This window comes from Neofelis nebulosa, chromosome 5, assembly GCF_028018385.1.
Source record: "Neofelis nebulosa isolate mNeoNeb1 chromosome 5, mNeoNeb1.pri, whole genome shotgun sequence".
NCBI classification, from domain to species: domain Eukaryota; kingdom Metazoa; phylum Chordata; class Mammalia; order Carnivora; family Felidae; genus Neofelis; species Neofelis nebulosa.
In genome coordinates this window covers 30,656,013-30,673,421 of record NC_080786.1, presented here as the reverse complement: position 1 = coordinate 30,673,421, position 17,409 = coordinate 30,656,013, and the positions used below count along the sequence as shown (strand labels likewise).

The 17,409-nt window shown below is 51.6% G+C and overlaps 1 protein-coding gene across 1 annotated transcript in view; it reads left to right on the top strand.

The window, feature by feature from the left end:
- KY (kyphoscoliosis peptidase) overlaps positions 1-17,409 on the top strand; it is a 47,381-nt gene that overhangs the window by 24,242 nt on the left and 5,730 nt on the right. The window contains exons 7-10 of the mRNA XM_058729961.1: positions 2,792-2,900; positions 4,416-4,533; positions 13,103-13,291; positions 14,793-14,983. Coding sequence (XP_058585944.1) covers positions 2,792-2,900; positions 4,416-4,533; positions 13,103-13,291; positions 14,793-14,983 — 607 coding nt within the window. The remainder of the gene's footprint in view (positions 1-2,791; positions 2,901-4,415; positions 4,534-13,102; positions 13,292-14,792; positions 14,984-17,409) is intronic.

The window sequence follows — 17,409 nt, the reverse complement described above, 5'->3', positions numbered from 1 at the left end:
AAGGGAGAAGGTGAGGACACAGGTGAGCAGGGGCACTGCCTGAGGAAGAGCAAGCCCTGCAAAGACAGGAGGCATGGCTGAGCAGGGGGAGGGCTCATTATGCAGAAGTCCTGCCTGGGCCTTGTCGAGTCTGAGGCCAGGCTGTCTCTGAGGAGAGAAGGGGGTGCAGTGCCAGAGTCTGAGGAGGGTGGGCTGTGTGGTAATGGCCACCCGGAGGGATGGGACAGGCTGCTGGTCCTGCTTGGAGAGCAGTGCCAGGAGTGCAGCTGAGGCCAGAGACTCAGCCACAGAGCAGTGAGTGTCCAGAGCCAGCCGGGCCCAGGTAGAGGAGACCAAAGGACCAGAAGCCACAGGGTTTTAAGTCAGGAATCAGCCAGGCTCGTGTGCAGGCCCTGCAATGTGTCCAGTGCTGTCCTTGGCCCGGGGAGAGCAACAGAGACCAGGACTATGGAGTTGGAGCTGGACATCGAACAAAAGGAGGTGGGCAGCAGCTGGGCAGGTGGGAGGCAGAAGAGGGATCCAGAGGTCTCCTTGTCATCAGACAGTGGATCCTGGGGTTCGGATGTGAGTGGCGAAAAGGATCCAGGCGCTCAGAGAGCTTAAGATGGGGGCTGGCAGAGGTGTGGGCAGCTATTGTAGAATTAAGCACTGGGTTGCCCCAGCTTCTCTATAAAGACTGTACATAGTCAGGGCTGCCTTTCCCACAACTCTAAACCTTGACCTAATTTGTTCTTTTTTTTTTTTTTCAATTGTGGTAATATAATAAAATTTGCCCTTTTAATCATTTTTAAGTGTACAACTCAGCAGCATTGATTGCATTCACAGTATTGTACAACTATCACCACCATCTGTTCCTGAATCACCCAAACAAAAACTCTGTACCCATGAAGCAATCCCTCCCCATTCTCCCTCGTAACTTCTAAAGCACTTACTGTCTCTGTGAACTTTTGCACTCTCGATTCCATTTAAGTGGAATCATACGTACATGTCCTGTTTTCAAGGCCCGTCCACACTGTAGCAGGTGTCAGAACTTCACTGCTTTTGATGGATGAATAATATTTCATGGTACAGATATATGCCACATTTGTTTACCCATTCATCTGTGATGGACACTTGGATTGTTTCTACCTTTTGTCTGTTGTGAATAACGCGGTCATGAACGGAGTTTGAACAAGTATCTGTTTGAGTATCTGTCTCCAGTTCTTTGGGGTGTATACCTCGGAGTAGAATTACTGGATCGTATGATTAATTCTGTTTAGCTTATTGAGGAACCCCCCCAAACCGTCCTCCACAGCAGCTGCACTGTTGTACATTCCCATGAGCCATGCACAAGGATTCTGATTTCTCCACATCTCGGAGATCTTTTTGATGACAACAGCCATCCTAGTGGCTGTGGTGTCCTGTGGTTGTGATCTGCATTGCCCTGGTGGCTAATGATGTGGAGCAGCTTTTCATCAGCCGTTTACGTATCTTTGGAGAAGTGTGTATTCCAGTCTACCCATTTTAAAATTAGGTTGTCTTTTTGTTGTCGAGTTGTGGAAGTTCTCTTACATATTCTGGATTCTACACCCTTATCAGATACATGATTTGCGAATACTTCCTCCCATTCTGTCAGTTGTCTTTTCACTGTCTTAATAATGTCCTTTGATGCCCACAAGATTTTTATTGTTATGAAACCCAATTAATCTATTTTTTCTTTTTTACCTTGTGTCTTTGGTATCATACCTAAGAATCTGTTGCCAAATCCAAAGTCATGATGATTTACTCCTGTGTTTACTTTTTTTTAATTTTTTTTAATGTTTTATTTATTTTTGAGACAGAGAGAGACAGAGCATGTGCAAGGGAGGGGCAGAGAGAGAGGGAGGCACAGAATCCAAAGCAGGCTCCAGGCTCTGAGCTGTCAGCACAGGGCCTGACATGGGGCTCGAACTCACAAACCATGAGATCATGACCCGAGCCAAAGTCGGATGCTCAACCGACTGAACCACCCAGGCGCCCGTCTCCTGTGTTTACTTCTAAGAGTTTTATCATTTAATTTCTTTTAAGTCATTGATCTTTTTTGAGTTAATTTTTATATACGGTATGAAGTAGGGAGCCAACTTCATCCTTTTGCATGTGGATATCCAGTTGTCAAGCACCATTTGTTAAGGAGACTATTCTTTCCCCACTGAATGGACTTGGCATCCTTGTCAGAAAAGTCAGTTAGCCATAGGTGTATGAATTAATTTCTAGACTCTCAATTCTATGCCATTGGCCTATATGATCCTTATGTCAGTATCACACTATTTTGATTACTGTAGTTTTGTAGTAAATTTTGAAATCCAGGAATATGAGTCCTCCAACTTTGTTTTTTTTTTTTTTCAAAATTGTTTTGACTATTCTGGGTCCCTTGCAATTCCATATGAATTTGAGGATGGGCTTTTCCATTTCTGCAAAAAAGACCTTTGGAATTTTATAGGGATTGTGTTAAGTCTGCAGATTGCTTTGGGTGGTATAGATCATGAGTAGGGGCTGCTACAGCTGCCCAGATGTCTGCCCACCTGGCTGGCCTCAGGGTCTGCAGTGAAAAGATGTGTAGCTGTAGGGCCAGTGACTCAGCTGGTCAGCCCTACCTGATATGTCCAGCCCCCTACCAAGGGTTGCCCTCAGCCTAGCCTTTGTGCTTCCGGCCCTTTCCTCCTCCTCTGCCTGGAAGAAAAGCAGCACCAGCTGAAGGTGTCAGGGCACTGGGCTCTCACAGCTCTCATCCAGGGTCTGACATATGACATAGCATGCCCCTCCCACTCCCCAGGTGACAGTCAAGAGTGGCCTGGACGAGCTGGTGAGCGACCTACTCCAGGAGGCCCACAGTGACCTGGAGAGGGTCCGCGTGATCTGGATCTGGATCTGCCACCACATAGGTAGGCCCACCTGTGGTGCCACTGGCTCTAGGACTCCTTTGACACCACTTCCTGAAGGACCCTGTTTGCAAGGGAGCCTCTCTGGGATTCCCTTGACCAGCAGTGTGTAGGGAAAGAGATGGACGGTGGAAGAGAAGGGTTCCCAGATGGCTAAGTTGAACCACCAAAGACTAATGAAGGAGGGTAAAACTCAACATGTGCTAACGGTCTCCATGAAGCGTTGTTTAGTTGGGGGGGGGGGGGGGGTGTCCCACGTGGTCATCTGCCCACAGCCCGTGACCAGAGCTAAGGCCCCTTCACTCAGTGGCAGTATTCCCTCAGTCCTGGCTTCCCAGTACACCTGCTCCACAGACCTGAGAACCCAGGACAGAAGGTCATCTCCAAGAAGGATGGGGCAGATTCATAGCTGTTGGAGAAATTATTGCCACACCAAAGGTTTCTTCAAGTACCAGTGCCAGGAAAAGTAGGCTCTCCTCCCCCTGCTCACTGATCTCACACAGGTGACCTCAGCCACCAGTCCTCACCCCACCTCCAGGCAAGCTCAGGGCACCTGGGCCTGTGCAGCTGTCCCCAGCTCTGCACAGGACAGCCTTGGGGGTCTGACCAGCTCAAGCCAAGCCTCACAGGTGGTTGCTAGGGGGATGCTGGATGCAGCCCCTTGCAGTCGATGGAAGAGCCAGGTGGTGGGGTGGACTTCCAGTGTTTTCCTTGTGGCATAACAAGCGGGGGTCTCCTGATCTGCTGCCATTGGGCCTTTCCTTTGTCCTCCCAGAGCAGCAGTGAGGGATACAGCTTACAGCATGAACTCACTTTACACAGGTAGGATATCTTGACCATAGGGCCTGAGAGGCCATTTCCTCCCACCCCAAGCCCAGCAGCTCAGTTCATCCTGGGTCTTGAGAGGGCAGAATCAGAAACAGAACATTAGGTAGGACTTCATGTACTGCCTGCCACCCTTACATATGTTCCCTTTGTGCCCTTAGTGGCCACAATGATTCCTGCCTCAGGGCCTCACCGTTGGCCTTAGGCTGTTAGTGAATGACAAGCTGTTTAGCGGTAGCTCGGAGTGCCCCCTGTGGGTCAGTGTGAGGCCCTGGGGGGGGGGGGGGGGCTGCAACAGGGATAAACTGCTTGCAGACCTGCATGGTGGGGGTGGGAAGGGAGGGCAGAGCCCCCACCTCTAGTACTATCTTGGTCTCCTTCCCTCCCAGCCTCTCCTTGGAGGCCGAAGGAACCAGTCAGCAGCCTCTTCTGCCAATGCCTTGTTCTTCCTCTCGCCACTGCACATTTCTCGCCACAGTGATGTTTCTGAGAGTTGGCCCTGGCTGGACTTGGGTTCCCTTCAGCCCACAGCAGTTTCTCCCGGACCTGAGAGAGGCCCACCCAAATGGTGCCGAAAGCACAGCCGAGGGTGAGGGTGGGGCCGCAAGCCATGGACTCCCCGCCCCCTTCTCCTCTGCACCAACCTTGGTTGCCTCCCAGGACCTGTTTCTCACAGCCTCCTCTGCCCTCCAGAGTACGACATTGAGGCTGCCCAGGAGAAGGACCGCCAGGCCTTCAAGCCCACCGACATCCTGCGGACCCAGAAGACCAACTGTGACGGCTACGCTGGACTCTTTGAGAAGATGTGCAGGTACGAGAGGGGTCCAGCAAAAGGCAGGGAGCCCTGGGCTGACCACCCTGACCCATCCCTTCTCCCCTTCCGAAGCACCAAGCACCTTCACCCACATGCCAGGCCTGAAACCTGAATTTGCAAACTCTGCTCTGGAATCCAAGTGAGTCCTGAAAAGGTCAATTTCTCCCTTTTTAACACCAGCATAATTGACTTTGTACCATCTGCCGGGCTTCACGATGCATTAACATAATGGCAGATGAATGCACTGAGATAATTTGGTTATAAAAGGCCCTTTTCCCACCTTCTCCGATCTCTGTGCTGCTGAAGGTTAGAAGAATGGCAGGTCCGGGAACAGGAGGACAATGGCTGCTGACGCCAAGGGGACTGTGAAAGCTGTCCTCAGGGCTGGCACAGGGGCCCTCTCTTGGGGAAAACAAAAGATCTCCTACCTGAAAAGATCTGTCAGTTGGAGAAGCTGAATAACTAGGAAGCAGCTTTTCTCCTGGAGCCTTTGGGCTCCACTTTCATTGCTCTGGGAACACACACCTGGTCACGCTGCCCAGGTGGGTGACAGCAGGCGAGTAGCTGGTAAGGAAACCACTTGTGTTTGGAGATACCGTTGCTGCTTCTAGGTGACCTCGAGACAGGCTCCAGGCTGGGGGAGCCCCGCCGACCCCACAGCCTCCTGTGCCCAGTCTCCAAGGTCTGCGGTGTTCCACAGGACACAATCAGTCAGCCCTGGCCTCCTCTCCAGGGAGATGGACAGGCTCTGCCCACTGTCTCCACAGGCCTCTGGGGAGAGGGGCCCCTCGGACACCCAGATATCAGCCCACCAGGACTCAGGTGGCAATTCATCATCAAACCAAGCACAGCAACAGACACTTAAGAGTCCACAGGTGGGCATTTGTATTCTGTCCTCGCTGCACACACAGCCCATTCCCGGCCTAGCACCCAGCTGTCGGGTTCCCACCCTGCAACACCACCACCAGGCATAGACATGTGCCTGCCCCCGTGTGGCTCCAGGCCTCCTGCCTGTTCCCCACTCTTCACTCCCCCCACCTCCAAGCCCTGCCCCTGAGACCACAGTCCCAGAGGCAGCCAGGGCAGGTCCCGGTGCAGAGGATGCAACCCCTCTGCAGCCCATCCAGTCCACCGGACCGGTCCTTCCCACCCCTCACATTTTTGCCCCCACTCCAGACCCGGACACCCTAACGTGCCAGCGGGCCCCTCCAGGAACCGGGACCCTCACTGACCCTCTGCCCAGACTCCCTAGGCCCTGACTTCCCGAACAGGACTACCGACTCATGCTGTCCTGTAAAGTCCTTTAAAATCTGACCTCCGGCACCCTTCCAGCCCTGCACCTGTGACACTGCCTGCACTTCCGTGTCCTCAAGCTCGCTCTGCTCCCGTCTCTCATGCTCCTTCCAGGATGGCCCCCTCCTTTTCCCTCCCTTGATGTCATCAGCACACCTTATACACAAGCTCCCGTCTTGCCTTATGCTTCTATTTAGTAATTTTTCCAAATTAAAAAAAAAATACTTGTTAATGGTAGATGACTTTTAAAATGCAAAGAAAAAAGAAGAAAATTCAGTTACTCTGACCATTTAGAGAGAACACTTCACATTGCCACATTCCTTTCCAGACTGTGTTCTAGCACAGATGTGTTCCCTGTGCTCATCTTTTCTTATATGTCTTATAGGTCTAATACATCTTTTATGTGTCTTTAGCTGCTCTCTATTTCTGCTTCCCCTATGAACACCCACTCAGAATCCTTCACACCGTAGGTCCTCAATGACAGGAAATGATAAGATATTCAGAGTGCAGTTGTATGAAATGGGCCTTATTCTCTTTTTAAATAATGGAATAGCCCTTAGACTGTTTTCAGCTCTATTTGTGCCTGGCATCTTTCAGAGTGTAATTTTCATCTTAGTTTGCCAACTTGAAAGCACTCAGGACTTTTAAGTCATATAGTATATCCTTCTTTATCCACCACAAGCTTTCCAGCATGGTACAGAAAGGGTGCCAGATTTAAAGCCAGAAAGACTTTTGCAGTCCTCAGTTTACCAGTCCTTAATTTCCAGTTCTTGATTTACCACTTGTTAGTTCTTTGTTTTTTGGAAAGGCACTGAACCTCTCAGAGCCTCAATTTTCTCATCTGTACATGGGGACTGTATTGCCTATTGGCAGTTCTGTAGGGCTAGATGAGAACACGCATTTTAGAGTTTGCTCACCTGACATACGGGTTGTTTTTTCAACCTTGCCTGTCTTTCTTGAGTATGGGAGTGTTGTTGCTCTGTGGAACTTTCTTACAGACACACATAGACTCAGAAAATTGACACTTGCCTTGAGTGAACCTGTCAGCTTTTTGGCCTGGTCTGGATGCTTAACAATGGCCCTATTCTGGCCTGCAGCTGCTCATTAAAACATCCCAACATTTTACAGCATTTAAAGCTAAGTTCCAGCCTGGCAGTTAGCATGTGGAAAACTCTGCACATTGCTCAGACGTTTAATCGTAGCTCACGGTTCCCTGGATCCCTTTAACTTTTGCTTTAAAGATCAGTAACCTCGGCCATGCATCACTTTCCTAATTCCCCGACCTTCCAAATAATTGCCGAAGGTTTGGTAAATTCATTAGCGGAGTCCTTAATAACAGAAGACATGTAATCCACACTTGCTGATTTATCCCGGCTCAGTTGTCAGGGTGGCCTCTTAGCAAGAGTAGTACCCACGCAGCCATCATTACTTCTGCCAGTCCATTCTGCCTCCCTGCAACAGCCTCATTAAAGACTGATTTAATAAAGTAATTTGGTGGGGAACTCAGATATTTTTGCAACATCCTTCACTTCCTCATCGTCTTTCCTGAGTAACTGATGGGAGTTGTTTTTTGGGGTTTTTTTGTTAGTGCTATCGCTTGTAACTGCTGGTCTGGTTTCTTTCTGATTTCCCATCATCCAGCATTAATGTCCTTTCTTCTGCCTCAATTCCCCACAGCCTTCATGAATTCTGCTTAACTTCCTTGCAGGGGCCAAGCTCAATTCCCCAGATTCCTGTCACCAAGTCAGCCTCCAGTACAGCCCCTCCCCTTGTTATCAGGGCTCTAGCGCCACCAGCTATAGCAGATTTTCTAGAGACTTTTGGTAAAGCAAGGAGCCTATTACAATTTGAGGCTTTGATATTGTGGAGACTGATTGTCACCAATCAGATGTCAGCCTGTTTTGCATCCATCCTTCAGCTGTTCCCTGAGAACAAGAGCAGAGGCACACTTCTGCTCAGCACAATGTCCCAGACGATCCTAGCACAACACTTGGTTCCAAAGGCCCTGAAAGGCTGGGGATGGACCATCTTAGCCTCCTAGAAGAGGCAGATACCCTGCATAACCTTAAGTTATCCCCAGATCTGACTTTGTCATAAAAAGCCTCTGAAAGGGACATCTGAATTCCCTCAGCCTTATAGATACGCCAAAGGATAGCATTCGCAGACATGGATGACATCACCAGAACAAACCATCCTTTAATTTTGCTCAGTGCCCCAACCATACATTTATAAATTAAAACAAACCTTGGCAATCAAAACACCTAGTACAATACAAAGCCTCCGGAACTATGTGCAGCAGGACAACTGAGTCCTGGTGCGGCTCTGGCCACTAGTTGGCTGTGTGTCCCCAGGCAAGTCAGCTTCCTTCTCTGTTCTGCTGACTCCTCACCTGTCAGAGAGGAGGCCCCTGAGATCACACCCCACAAGGCCCTTCGCAGGGTCTCAGCATGAGACTTATTACTGTGGTTATAGTTACTGACCTCACCATAAAGGCTGGTGCCAGAAAAGGCAAAGGGGACCGTATTGTAGAAATAGAGACACTGTTGAATTTACAAGAAATCAACTATATAAACTGTGAAACATAAGCCATGGTTATGATTGTCCTGCTGCAGGAGAGAAATCACAAACTGTTTTTGGTAGATTCTAAACTACCTTGATTGCATCAATATTAACTTTCTTGAGGACCAATGTTTCAGGGACAACAAGGGCCTAAAACTTCTAATTCGCATATGCTTGTCCACTTGAAGTGACCATTAGGCTTAAGGTTAGTGAAACTACATTTCCAATAAAAAATTAACATTAAAAATCATGATATTTTCATCAAGATACAAAAAAGAAAGTATGCTTCATTACCTCTCCCTTGGCAACATCCCTCCCTCCCTCCCTCTCTTATTTTCCACATGATTCACACACCCTAGAGAGGTGATCAGAGTTCGGGGAGTCTGCTATGGTCAGAGCCTGATGCCCACAGGGCACATTGCCCACCCCAGACAGTGCGGCCACCCTGCTGGGGGCCTGGCAGTGGTGTGGCTAACACAGCATTTATGGTTTTCATGGCAGGACCCTGACCATGTCTGTATAAAATAACAGTCACAGGCTGGTTCTACCACATCCTCAATTGATACCACTAGTGTTGGTGTTTTAAAAACGGTCAAGGGGCGCCTGGGTGGCTCGGTTGAGTGACCGACTTCGGCTCAGGTCATGATCTCACGGTTTGTGAGTTTGAGCCCCACGTTGGGCTCTGTGCTGTCAGCTCAGAGCCTGGAGCCTGCTTCGGATTCTGTGTCTCCCTCTCTCTCTGCCCCTCCCCCACTCATGCTCTGTCTCTGTCTCAGAAATAAATAAACATTAAAAAAAATTTTTTTTAACGGTCAAAAGGAAAACCCAAGATTCTGCAGCCTGAGGTTATTAGGTAGATGTCGTGGGATGCTATTTTGGTCTCTTAAGATGGCTGGTCAGATCTCAGTAGGAGGTGGAAACATTTCTGTCCCTTCTTCAATGCTCTTCTAGATCTTTCTAGCGAATTCCTCTTCCTTTGGTCCCCTAAAAGGGCTGTGTTCATCACTGGCATTTTAGTGATGGTGCACATATCTGCTCCCCTTACAACTATGAGTGCATCTCGGGCAGCCAGTGAACTTTACTTTTACAATATTTTATTATGCTATAGTATTTATCATGCTATGAGATATGATATTATTCCCTAGTGCCTGGTACAGTGCTTTTCACATAGTGTACACAGCCAGTGATCTTCTGGTAACATGAAATGGCCGTGGGTCATCCTGACTAGCACCCAGCAGCTGGAATGACTAGTTCCACTATTTTGCATGAGAATTATGGATTATTAACAGTAATGCCTTATGACTTCTTTGTCCAATTCATCTTGCATATTGCTGCCAGGTAACAAAATATCCTCCTATCATAGTCAAGCATGGCATAAGCCTACAGCTGAGTTTATTTTTTCCTCTGTTCTGCCCCAGGCATTCCCCATGGCCTTCCCAGTTTCTGTTCAGCCTGTCACAGGAGAATTAGCCCCTAGAGATCAGTTCATGCCAACCTTTCTTTTTGCCCGTGATGGGCCTGGCAAGGTCACACTGGAGGCGACTGTACAGCTGAGATGGAGCCCTGATCCCCTGGCTCAGCCCAGAGCCCACCCATCCTGCCACCCAGTTCTGCCTCCTTCCGCCCTTCGCAGGCTTGGGGCTGAGCCCACTCCTCCTCCCCCACTTGGTTCTCAAATCCTATCTCCACCCCTCAGTGGGAGGGTACCCGCAGGTCCACTGCCTGGGACACGCTTCTCCCGGGAGGGCATTCAGGCTGAATTCCAGTGGGCCACACTGCCCGCAGCGGCACCTGGGCCGTTGCCCTGTAACACCTGGGGGCCGTGTGGACGTTCAGTGCTCAGCTTCCCTCCTGGACTGCAGGGGGCTCTGGGGCGAGACGGGGCCCCAGTGGGTGGCTTGTCCAGGGTGTACAGCCCGCCTCAGTCAACTTACCCCTCCGCAGGACTATTCCCAGGGCTCCACGTATCCCTCCACATGCTCCTTCCTGCAAGTGAGCGCGCACGGACATTTCTGGGCAAGAAAGGAAAATAACTCACTGAAGAATGTAATTTCAAGTAGTATTTATGGATTTTTTCCAATTCTAAAAGTAACACATAATCATTACTGAAAATTTAGTAGATATAGAGAAGTTTGAAATAGAAAATTACAATCACCCCTAATCGCATTACTAGGAGACCAGGTAAAGACAGCCGCGGCTCGCTCTGCCCTCCTCCTCCGCTTCTCCCCCTACACACGCACGCACACGCACCCACACGTGCACACGCACACGCTCAGGCCTTGCGCTGACGGCAGAGTTTTATAGACATTTATCCATTAACATCGTCTGGGGCGTGTCTTCCCTCACGTTTCGCACTCTCTCTGAATAGATGGAACACCACCCTCTAGGAAAGCACCCCCTCCCCCCGCCAATGCGCACCTCCATCCCACCCTCTGGCCTTGGTTTCCCCCCCACCCCCTCTGTGCTGCGCATTTTTTCTAAGACCTTAAACATGTTCAGATCCCCCCACCCCAGAGAGGCACGCCCCTTCTCCTCCTGCAGCTAATGAGGCAGGGGGCTCTCCAGAAGCACTTTCTCTCCTCCTGGGGGCTCCTCCGCTCCTCCTCCACCTGCAGCTGCCTCCTGTGCCTCCTACCCCAGGGTCACCCTTTTGCTCCAGGAGTGGGTTTTGGCTTTTACCAGCAGGAAAACCTGACATCAGGATCCAGTCCCTCTTGCTCCCTGCCCCCATTCCCCAAGTGCTCCTGAAACCCTTCCCAGAGGGCTTCGATGCTCTGCTCGTGTGGCATTTCTTAGACAGCCTGGGAGGCCTGGACCCGCTTCTGTGAGGCCGCAGGCAGAAGGGCAGGCCTGCCCCCTGCAGAGGAGGAAAGCTCAAGCAGACATGGGAGCAGCGGTTGTCATGTGCAGGCAAAGCAGCACCTTGGCAGGGTGGGAGGTGGAAACGCGCAGGCTCCCCATGTCGGCTTCACAGACTTTCTCAACAAATGACAAGTAATATTTAGATACATAATATTTCATCCAATATTCTGATGTGGGGTTTTTTTTTTTTTTTTTTTTTGTTACTTTTGTTTTTTGTTTTTTGTTTTTTGGTTTTTTTTAGAGAGAGAGAGAGAGAGAACATGAGCAGGGCAGGGGCAGAGAGAGAGAGGGAGAGAGAAAAAAATCCCAAGCAGGCTCCCCACTGTCAGCACAGAGCCTGATGCTGGGCTCAAACTCACAAACCCCGAGATCATGACCTGAGCCGAAACCAAGACTCCACGCTTAACCAGCTGAGCCACCCAGGTGCCCCCAATATTCGAATTGCTAATCAAACATATATTTTTAGAGGGAAAATTTCCAGTTCCTGTGATGAATGCAGAACCATTCCCCCTGCTGGTTACCTGGAGAGGCTGCGTGGCCCTGTTTTGGAAGGCCCCTGAGCCTGCAGGCCTGGTCCGCAGAAGGACCCTGGCCCTGGCCACCAGGGACCACTGGGCCTCATCCACACCCACAGTACAGAATTGCTTCATATGAGGGAAGTGCAGACTCAGCGGGTACCTTGCATGATACTCAAAGGAGCTACATTTGAGGGGCCACCATGAACGTCCTGGATAGCATGCACTGTGTGTTTATTATACCCATCTGCCACAAGTGAAGGAAAAGGGTCATGAAGAAGGAGCACCTTTCTCTAATTCACACAAAGGCCCCCAGGAGAGCTAGCACAGGGTGTCCCCGGGGGTCAGAGTAGCGGTCTACACTGGTAACCGCCATGCAGTGGGCAGGGCCAGTGAAGAGGAAGTCCAGCTGGTCATGGAGGGACTCTCAGGGCTCTTGCTTTGGCCTTGGGGTGGTGCCTCAGGGTTTCAGCTGTAAATGCCCAGGTTGTAGCTTGCATGATTTCTGTGGTCCCCACAGGTGACCAGCATCCATCCCCCCACTGTCCAGGCCACAAAAAGTGGTGCCACCTAGGTTGTGAGCTCTGGGGGAACACATTCTCGGGAGGGTGGAAAGCTCAGGTTGAGTGAGTGGTCAACATTTTCACCCCCAAAGGACTTCCACAGGGGACTCTGAAACTGTGGCCAGGGCAATCAGTCATCAAATGAGCTTAATGCACCGCAGTGGCCCTGGCAGTCAGCCCTGAGTAATCTTAGCAACGGGCCGGTCCTCTCCCAGTCAGGGCTGGAGACACTGGCTGCCCCGCCCCAGGTGTCCCCACACAGGTGTCCTAGGGCAGTGTCCACTTTCTTCTGTACCCTCACATCCAGCACCCCTCCCTGATACTGGTCACCTAGACCAGCTCCTCAGTCACCTGTTTAGAGCTGCTCTGGTTCTTCAAGAACATCGTCATTTCCTGGGTTTCCATGTTCTTGGGGTGACCCTCACCACTGCACCCACTGTCCTCCGGAAGAGCTGCAGGTGAAGCACCAGGCAGGTTCAGTCCAGGGAAGGATGTTTCAGGAGTCTTTAGGGATGCACAGGCAGTAGGGACTAAAGCCAGTCTGTGCAGGTAGGACCCACCGACCCTGTGTCCCCCTATCCCCCAGCCCTGGAAATAAAAGCCCTCAGGCCATCTGTATGTGGCTTGTGAAAGGCAGGGAAAAGGAAGGGGGCGGGGCAGGGAACTGACGGACAGCAGATATGTCTGAGGCCTGGAGCTGTGGACAGACAGACTTGTGGGGGAGGGGCAGCACCAGCAGGAGCCCACCTCTCAGACCCCCTGTCCCACCCTCAGGATCGCTGGAGTGCAGTGCATGACCGTGCCTGGCTACTCCAAGGGCTTTGGCTACCAGACAGGACAGAGCTTCTCCGGGGAGTTTGACCATGCCTGGAATGCTGTGTACCTGGAGGGGAGATGGCACCTGCTGGACAGCACCTGGGGCAGCGGCCTGGTGGACTCTGCCACCTCCAAATTCACCTTCCTGTAAGTATAAATCTCAGTTCTGTTGCCTGTCTGCTTGGTGGACATGGGGGAGGTGCCAGGTTGAAGCAGCGGGTAGACAAGCCAGGTGGGTGGGGAAGGTGGGCTCTGCTTGCTGCTGGCCACTCCCGCCCTTCCTCCAGCTCTGAGATGAGCCAGCTCCAAGCCGACAGTAAGGGTCCAGACATTTCTGTCACCTCACCCTCCACCGGCAAAAATCCCTCCTCTGGCTCCCCATAGCACCCTCCACCCAAGTTCTAAAAGCCCAGCATTTGCCCACAGGCCATATGGGAGACGAAAGGCGGGGCTGAGAAGCTTCTTTAGCAGTCTGTAGATTCCCTTCAGGCCTTTGGCCCATTGAGGCCTTTGGCCCATTGACCGTATTACAGCTCTCACTGGGATGCCAGAATTCTCTTCCTGGTGTCTGCTACCACCAGACACCAGGGTTCCTCCTCCTCCTCTCTGGGCTGAATGCAGCCACATCATATCTGTGCGGAAGGGGTTATGGCTTGTAGGAAGGGGTGCTGTGGGTGCACAGAGTCACCGCGAGACACGGTGGGGCAGGGTGGCAGGGTGCAGGGCGCTGGAGCATGTCTGTTCTCCAAGGCTTTGACCAACTGTGGTTTTAACCTAAGGCCGTGACATTCATCCTGGATCATAAATGAGAGCACTGTCTCTGATTTTTGCAGTTTAAATCTCTACAGTTCTGCACACAGACCAAATATAAGCTAAGAGTGAAGCATCCCCATCTCAGATGAACCTCCCAATTCTTCTCTTGATCCCTATCATTAACCTCTAGAGAGCCATGTCTCATTGGCCCCAGGGACCAGAGGAGGGCTGCCCACCCAAGACCTTCCCTGCCTGCCGGCCCTCTGCCCCACTAGCTGCACCTGATCCATTGGTTATGCCTTTGCTCCCTCAAATCTCTGTTTGGCTTTGAGACTAGCAGGAGCCCATTCCCCACCTAGACAGCCCCAGTGGACTATGGCCTTCTCTTAAAAGGGGCCTCAGATCCTGCCATGGCTCCTATTTCTGGAAGCAGCCACTAAGGGGCCATCTGCAGTGCCCGTGTTAAGACTGGAGATAGTAGGGGCGCCTGGGTGGCGCAGTCGGTTAAGCGGCCGACTTCAGCCAGGTCACGATCTCGCGTCTGTGAGTTCGAGCCCCGCATCGGGCTCTGTGCTGACAGCTCGGAGCCTGGAGCCTGTTTCCAATTCTGTGTCTCCCTCTCTCTCTGCCCCTCCCCCGTTCATGCTCTGTGTCTCTCTGTCCCAAAAATAAATAAAAAAACATTGAAAAAAAAAAAAAATTTAAAAAAAAAAAAAAAAAAAGACTGGAGATAGTGGCCCTTCCACTGGGTTGTTGGCAGGACCCCTACTGTGGATACACTAGGTAAAAGAAGGCCCAAGAGATCCCCCTGCGAACCCCCGCCTCCTTCTCCACAGAGCTGAGGCCTATCACCCCACGTGGCTACTGACCAGCTTCCCCCTCCCCCAACCTCTAGCTACAATGAATTCTACTTCCTCACCCATCCTGCACTGTTCATCGAGGACCATTTCCCAGACAACAAGAACTGGCAACTGCTCAAACCTCCTCAATCTCTGAAGCAGTTTGAGAACAACATGTACCACAAGAGTGAATTCTACAACAAAGGGATGCTGAGTGCCCACCCAGAGACTTCGGTGATCAAAACAGGTAAGCCCAAAGCAGGTGGCCAGTGAGGTAGCAGCAGGGACAGAGCAGCCTGCTCTGTACCTCAAGGCATCCGGGCCCCCAGGGGACTTCCCTGCCAGGGCCTGTGAGCTTGCTGTAAGCTGTATGTATGTGCAGGTGCTACTAAGGCAGCCAAGGCCATCAGGGTATCAGGGCAGGACGCAGCCATAGGTCACATTTGCAGGGACAGATGCCTGAGCACACCTACGCATCCTTGCGTAGGAAGTCCTTGGGTTTCCCTAGCCCCTGAGGGCCATACTCACATCCCAACCTGTCAGCGAGTCAGGACTGAAGGGTCCGTAGCTAGGTGAGTCTCTCCCAGTGTCCACAGCAGGGAAAGGACTGCCTCAGGCCTGGCTGTACCCACCTCCCAGTTCAGGTCCTCGACAGAAGCTCACTAGCCTGCTCTGTTGTTCCGACCTCCTGGAAAAGAGGACGTGTTGGCCCAGCCAAGCTGGGATCTGTGTATCAGTGGTCTAACCGGCTAGTGGGGGAGCAATGGGGGTCTCCCAGGACAGAGAACTGGGGGAGGTTTTGTTACGGGGAGTGGCTGCTGAGCGGGGTCTTAGGAGCTGGAAGAGAGCAGGCATCACGGTACACAGGGACAGACATGCACTAGCAGGACACAGCAAGCCCTCCAGCACCCCTAGGCTAGGGCTGGCTCCAGAGGAACAGCCTGGCTTCCTCGGCGCCCTTCCCTCTCTAGCCCAAATGCCCCTTGGCTCTGCTTCCCTCCTGGAGGCAGAGTCCAGCCTTTCCCAGCCAACTTCCCTGGGAGTAGGCAGTGCAGGACACCCAGCTGAGCTGTCCCATGGCTGACCTGGACTGACCTTTGCTCCCCGGATCCCCACAGCGGCCTCGGGCACCCAGCCTGGTGTGTTTGTGCGCTCTGAGGTTTACAGGGGCCACCTGTATGTTGAGGGGAGGGGAGGCCACAGAACTGTGGTCACAAGCCTCACAGGGCTGACTCCAGAGGACTTTGTCTTATGTGTGTTCAAGGCCCTCGTGCCTGGTCTGGGGCTGGGAACATAACCTGGACACACTACAGGGCCCAGCACAACCCTGTCAATGCACCTGCCCCCACCCAGCCACCCACCCACCACACACTTTAGCAAAGGACTGCTGGTCAGCACCATCTCTGCTGCATGGGGCCTGGGAAGGCCTGAGCTCACACTGGCTGTTAGCACAGAGAGGTCTGTGCGCGGGTCTGTGGGTGAGCCCCACCCCACACTGCACAGTGATCGGGGTGCAGGGAGCACAGGTGTCCCCACACTCCTTCCAACTGATTTGTCCCTTCCACCTCACAATGGTTGCTGTAACCAGTCTGCTGAGCTCTGGGCTACTTTTTTAAAACTACAAATACCTGGAGGCTCCTGCTGTTAAAATAACAGCATGAGGTTGCTGTCTTTGAGAATGCATTTCGGTGCTTATATCCGATGGGGAGCCTGGTCGGTCTGTTGTGGCCCATGGAACCACAGGGAAGAATGGACCAGGCTACAGCAACATCAAATTAATAGCGGAGTAGAACTTGCCTTTACAAGAGACACAGAACTGTAAACACTGGGTTTCTTAATATACAGTAATCTCAAATTTGATTCCATATTCATGATGCATATTTAAAGAATTTTTCGTTGTTGGAGCTAGTTTTGTTAAGAGTGGGGATGGGAAGAAAGCAGAAGAGGGAAACAGGTGGGCAAAAGCAGGGAAGGAAGAGGACACAGGATGTAGGGGGTGGAATACCACTGAGACAGATGAGGGGAGGTGGAGGGAAAAGGGATGCAGGGGTGGGTCACAGGCTCCTGCAGAGTCCCTGAAGTCACCAGCCCTTATTTCAAGTCTTCCAGCCATTCAGCTCACCTTTGCCTAGAATCTGCTGGGCCAGGCACCCTGGTCCTTTCCCTGGACAGTCAGGAAAGGAGGCAGGAGTGCAGTTCCCCACAGCCCCACCCCTGCAGGGAAGACAGACATTGCAGAGAACTAATTCATTGCACTGGTGCTAAGTTTCCTGAAGGAGATGCGGAGCTACAAGAGAGGCTTCCGGGGAGCTCAACGTCACTTGAGGGCTTGGAAAAAGGCTTTTTTTTTTTTTTTTTGCATTCTTTGCAGTCAGACATTATACTAAGGTCTTACCTGGTTTGGAGGAAAGCAGTGGAGGGAAGAAGACTGTGAAGGCTACTGGATGTGAGGAGGTGTGCCCTGGAGGATGTGAGAGAATGCCCTGTGGTCCCCAAAAGGAGGGTCCTGACTCAGGCCAGGCAGGAGGGACAGGTCTCTCACTGGTCTCCAGTTTGATGGTGACCCACACAAGTGAGCCCAAGAGTGACCAGGTATTTTCCTCGGGGTCCTCGGGCAGCCATGTGGAGGTGCTGGTTGACACTCCACATCAGACATGAATTCCACAGGATCTC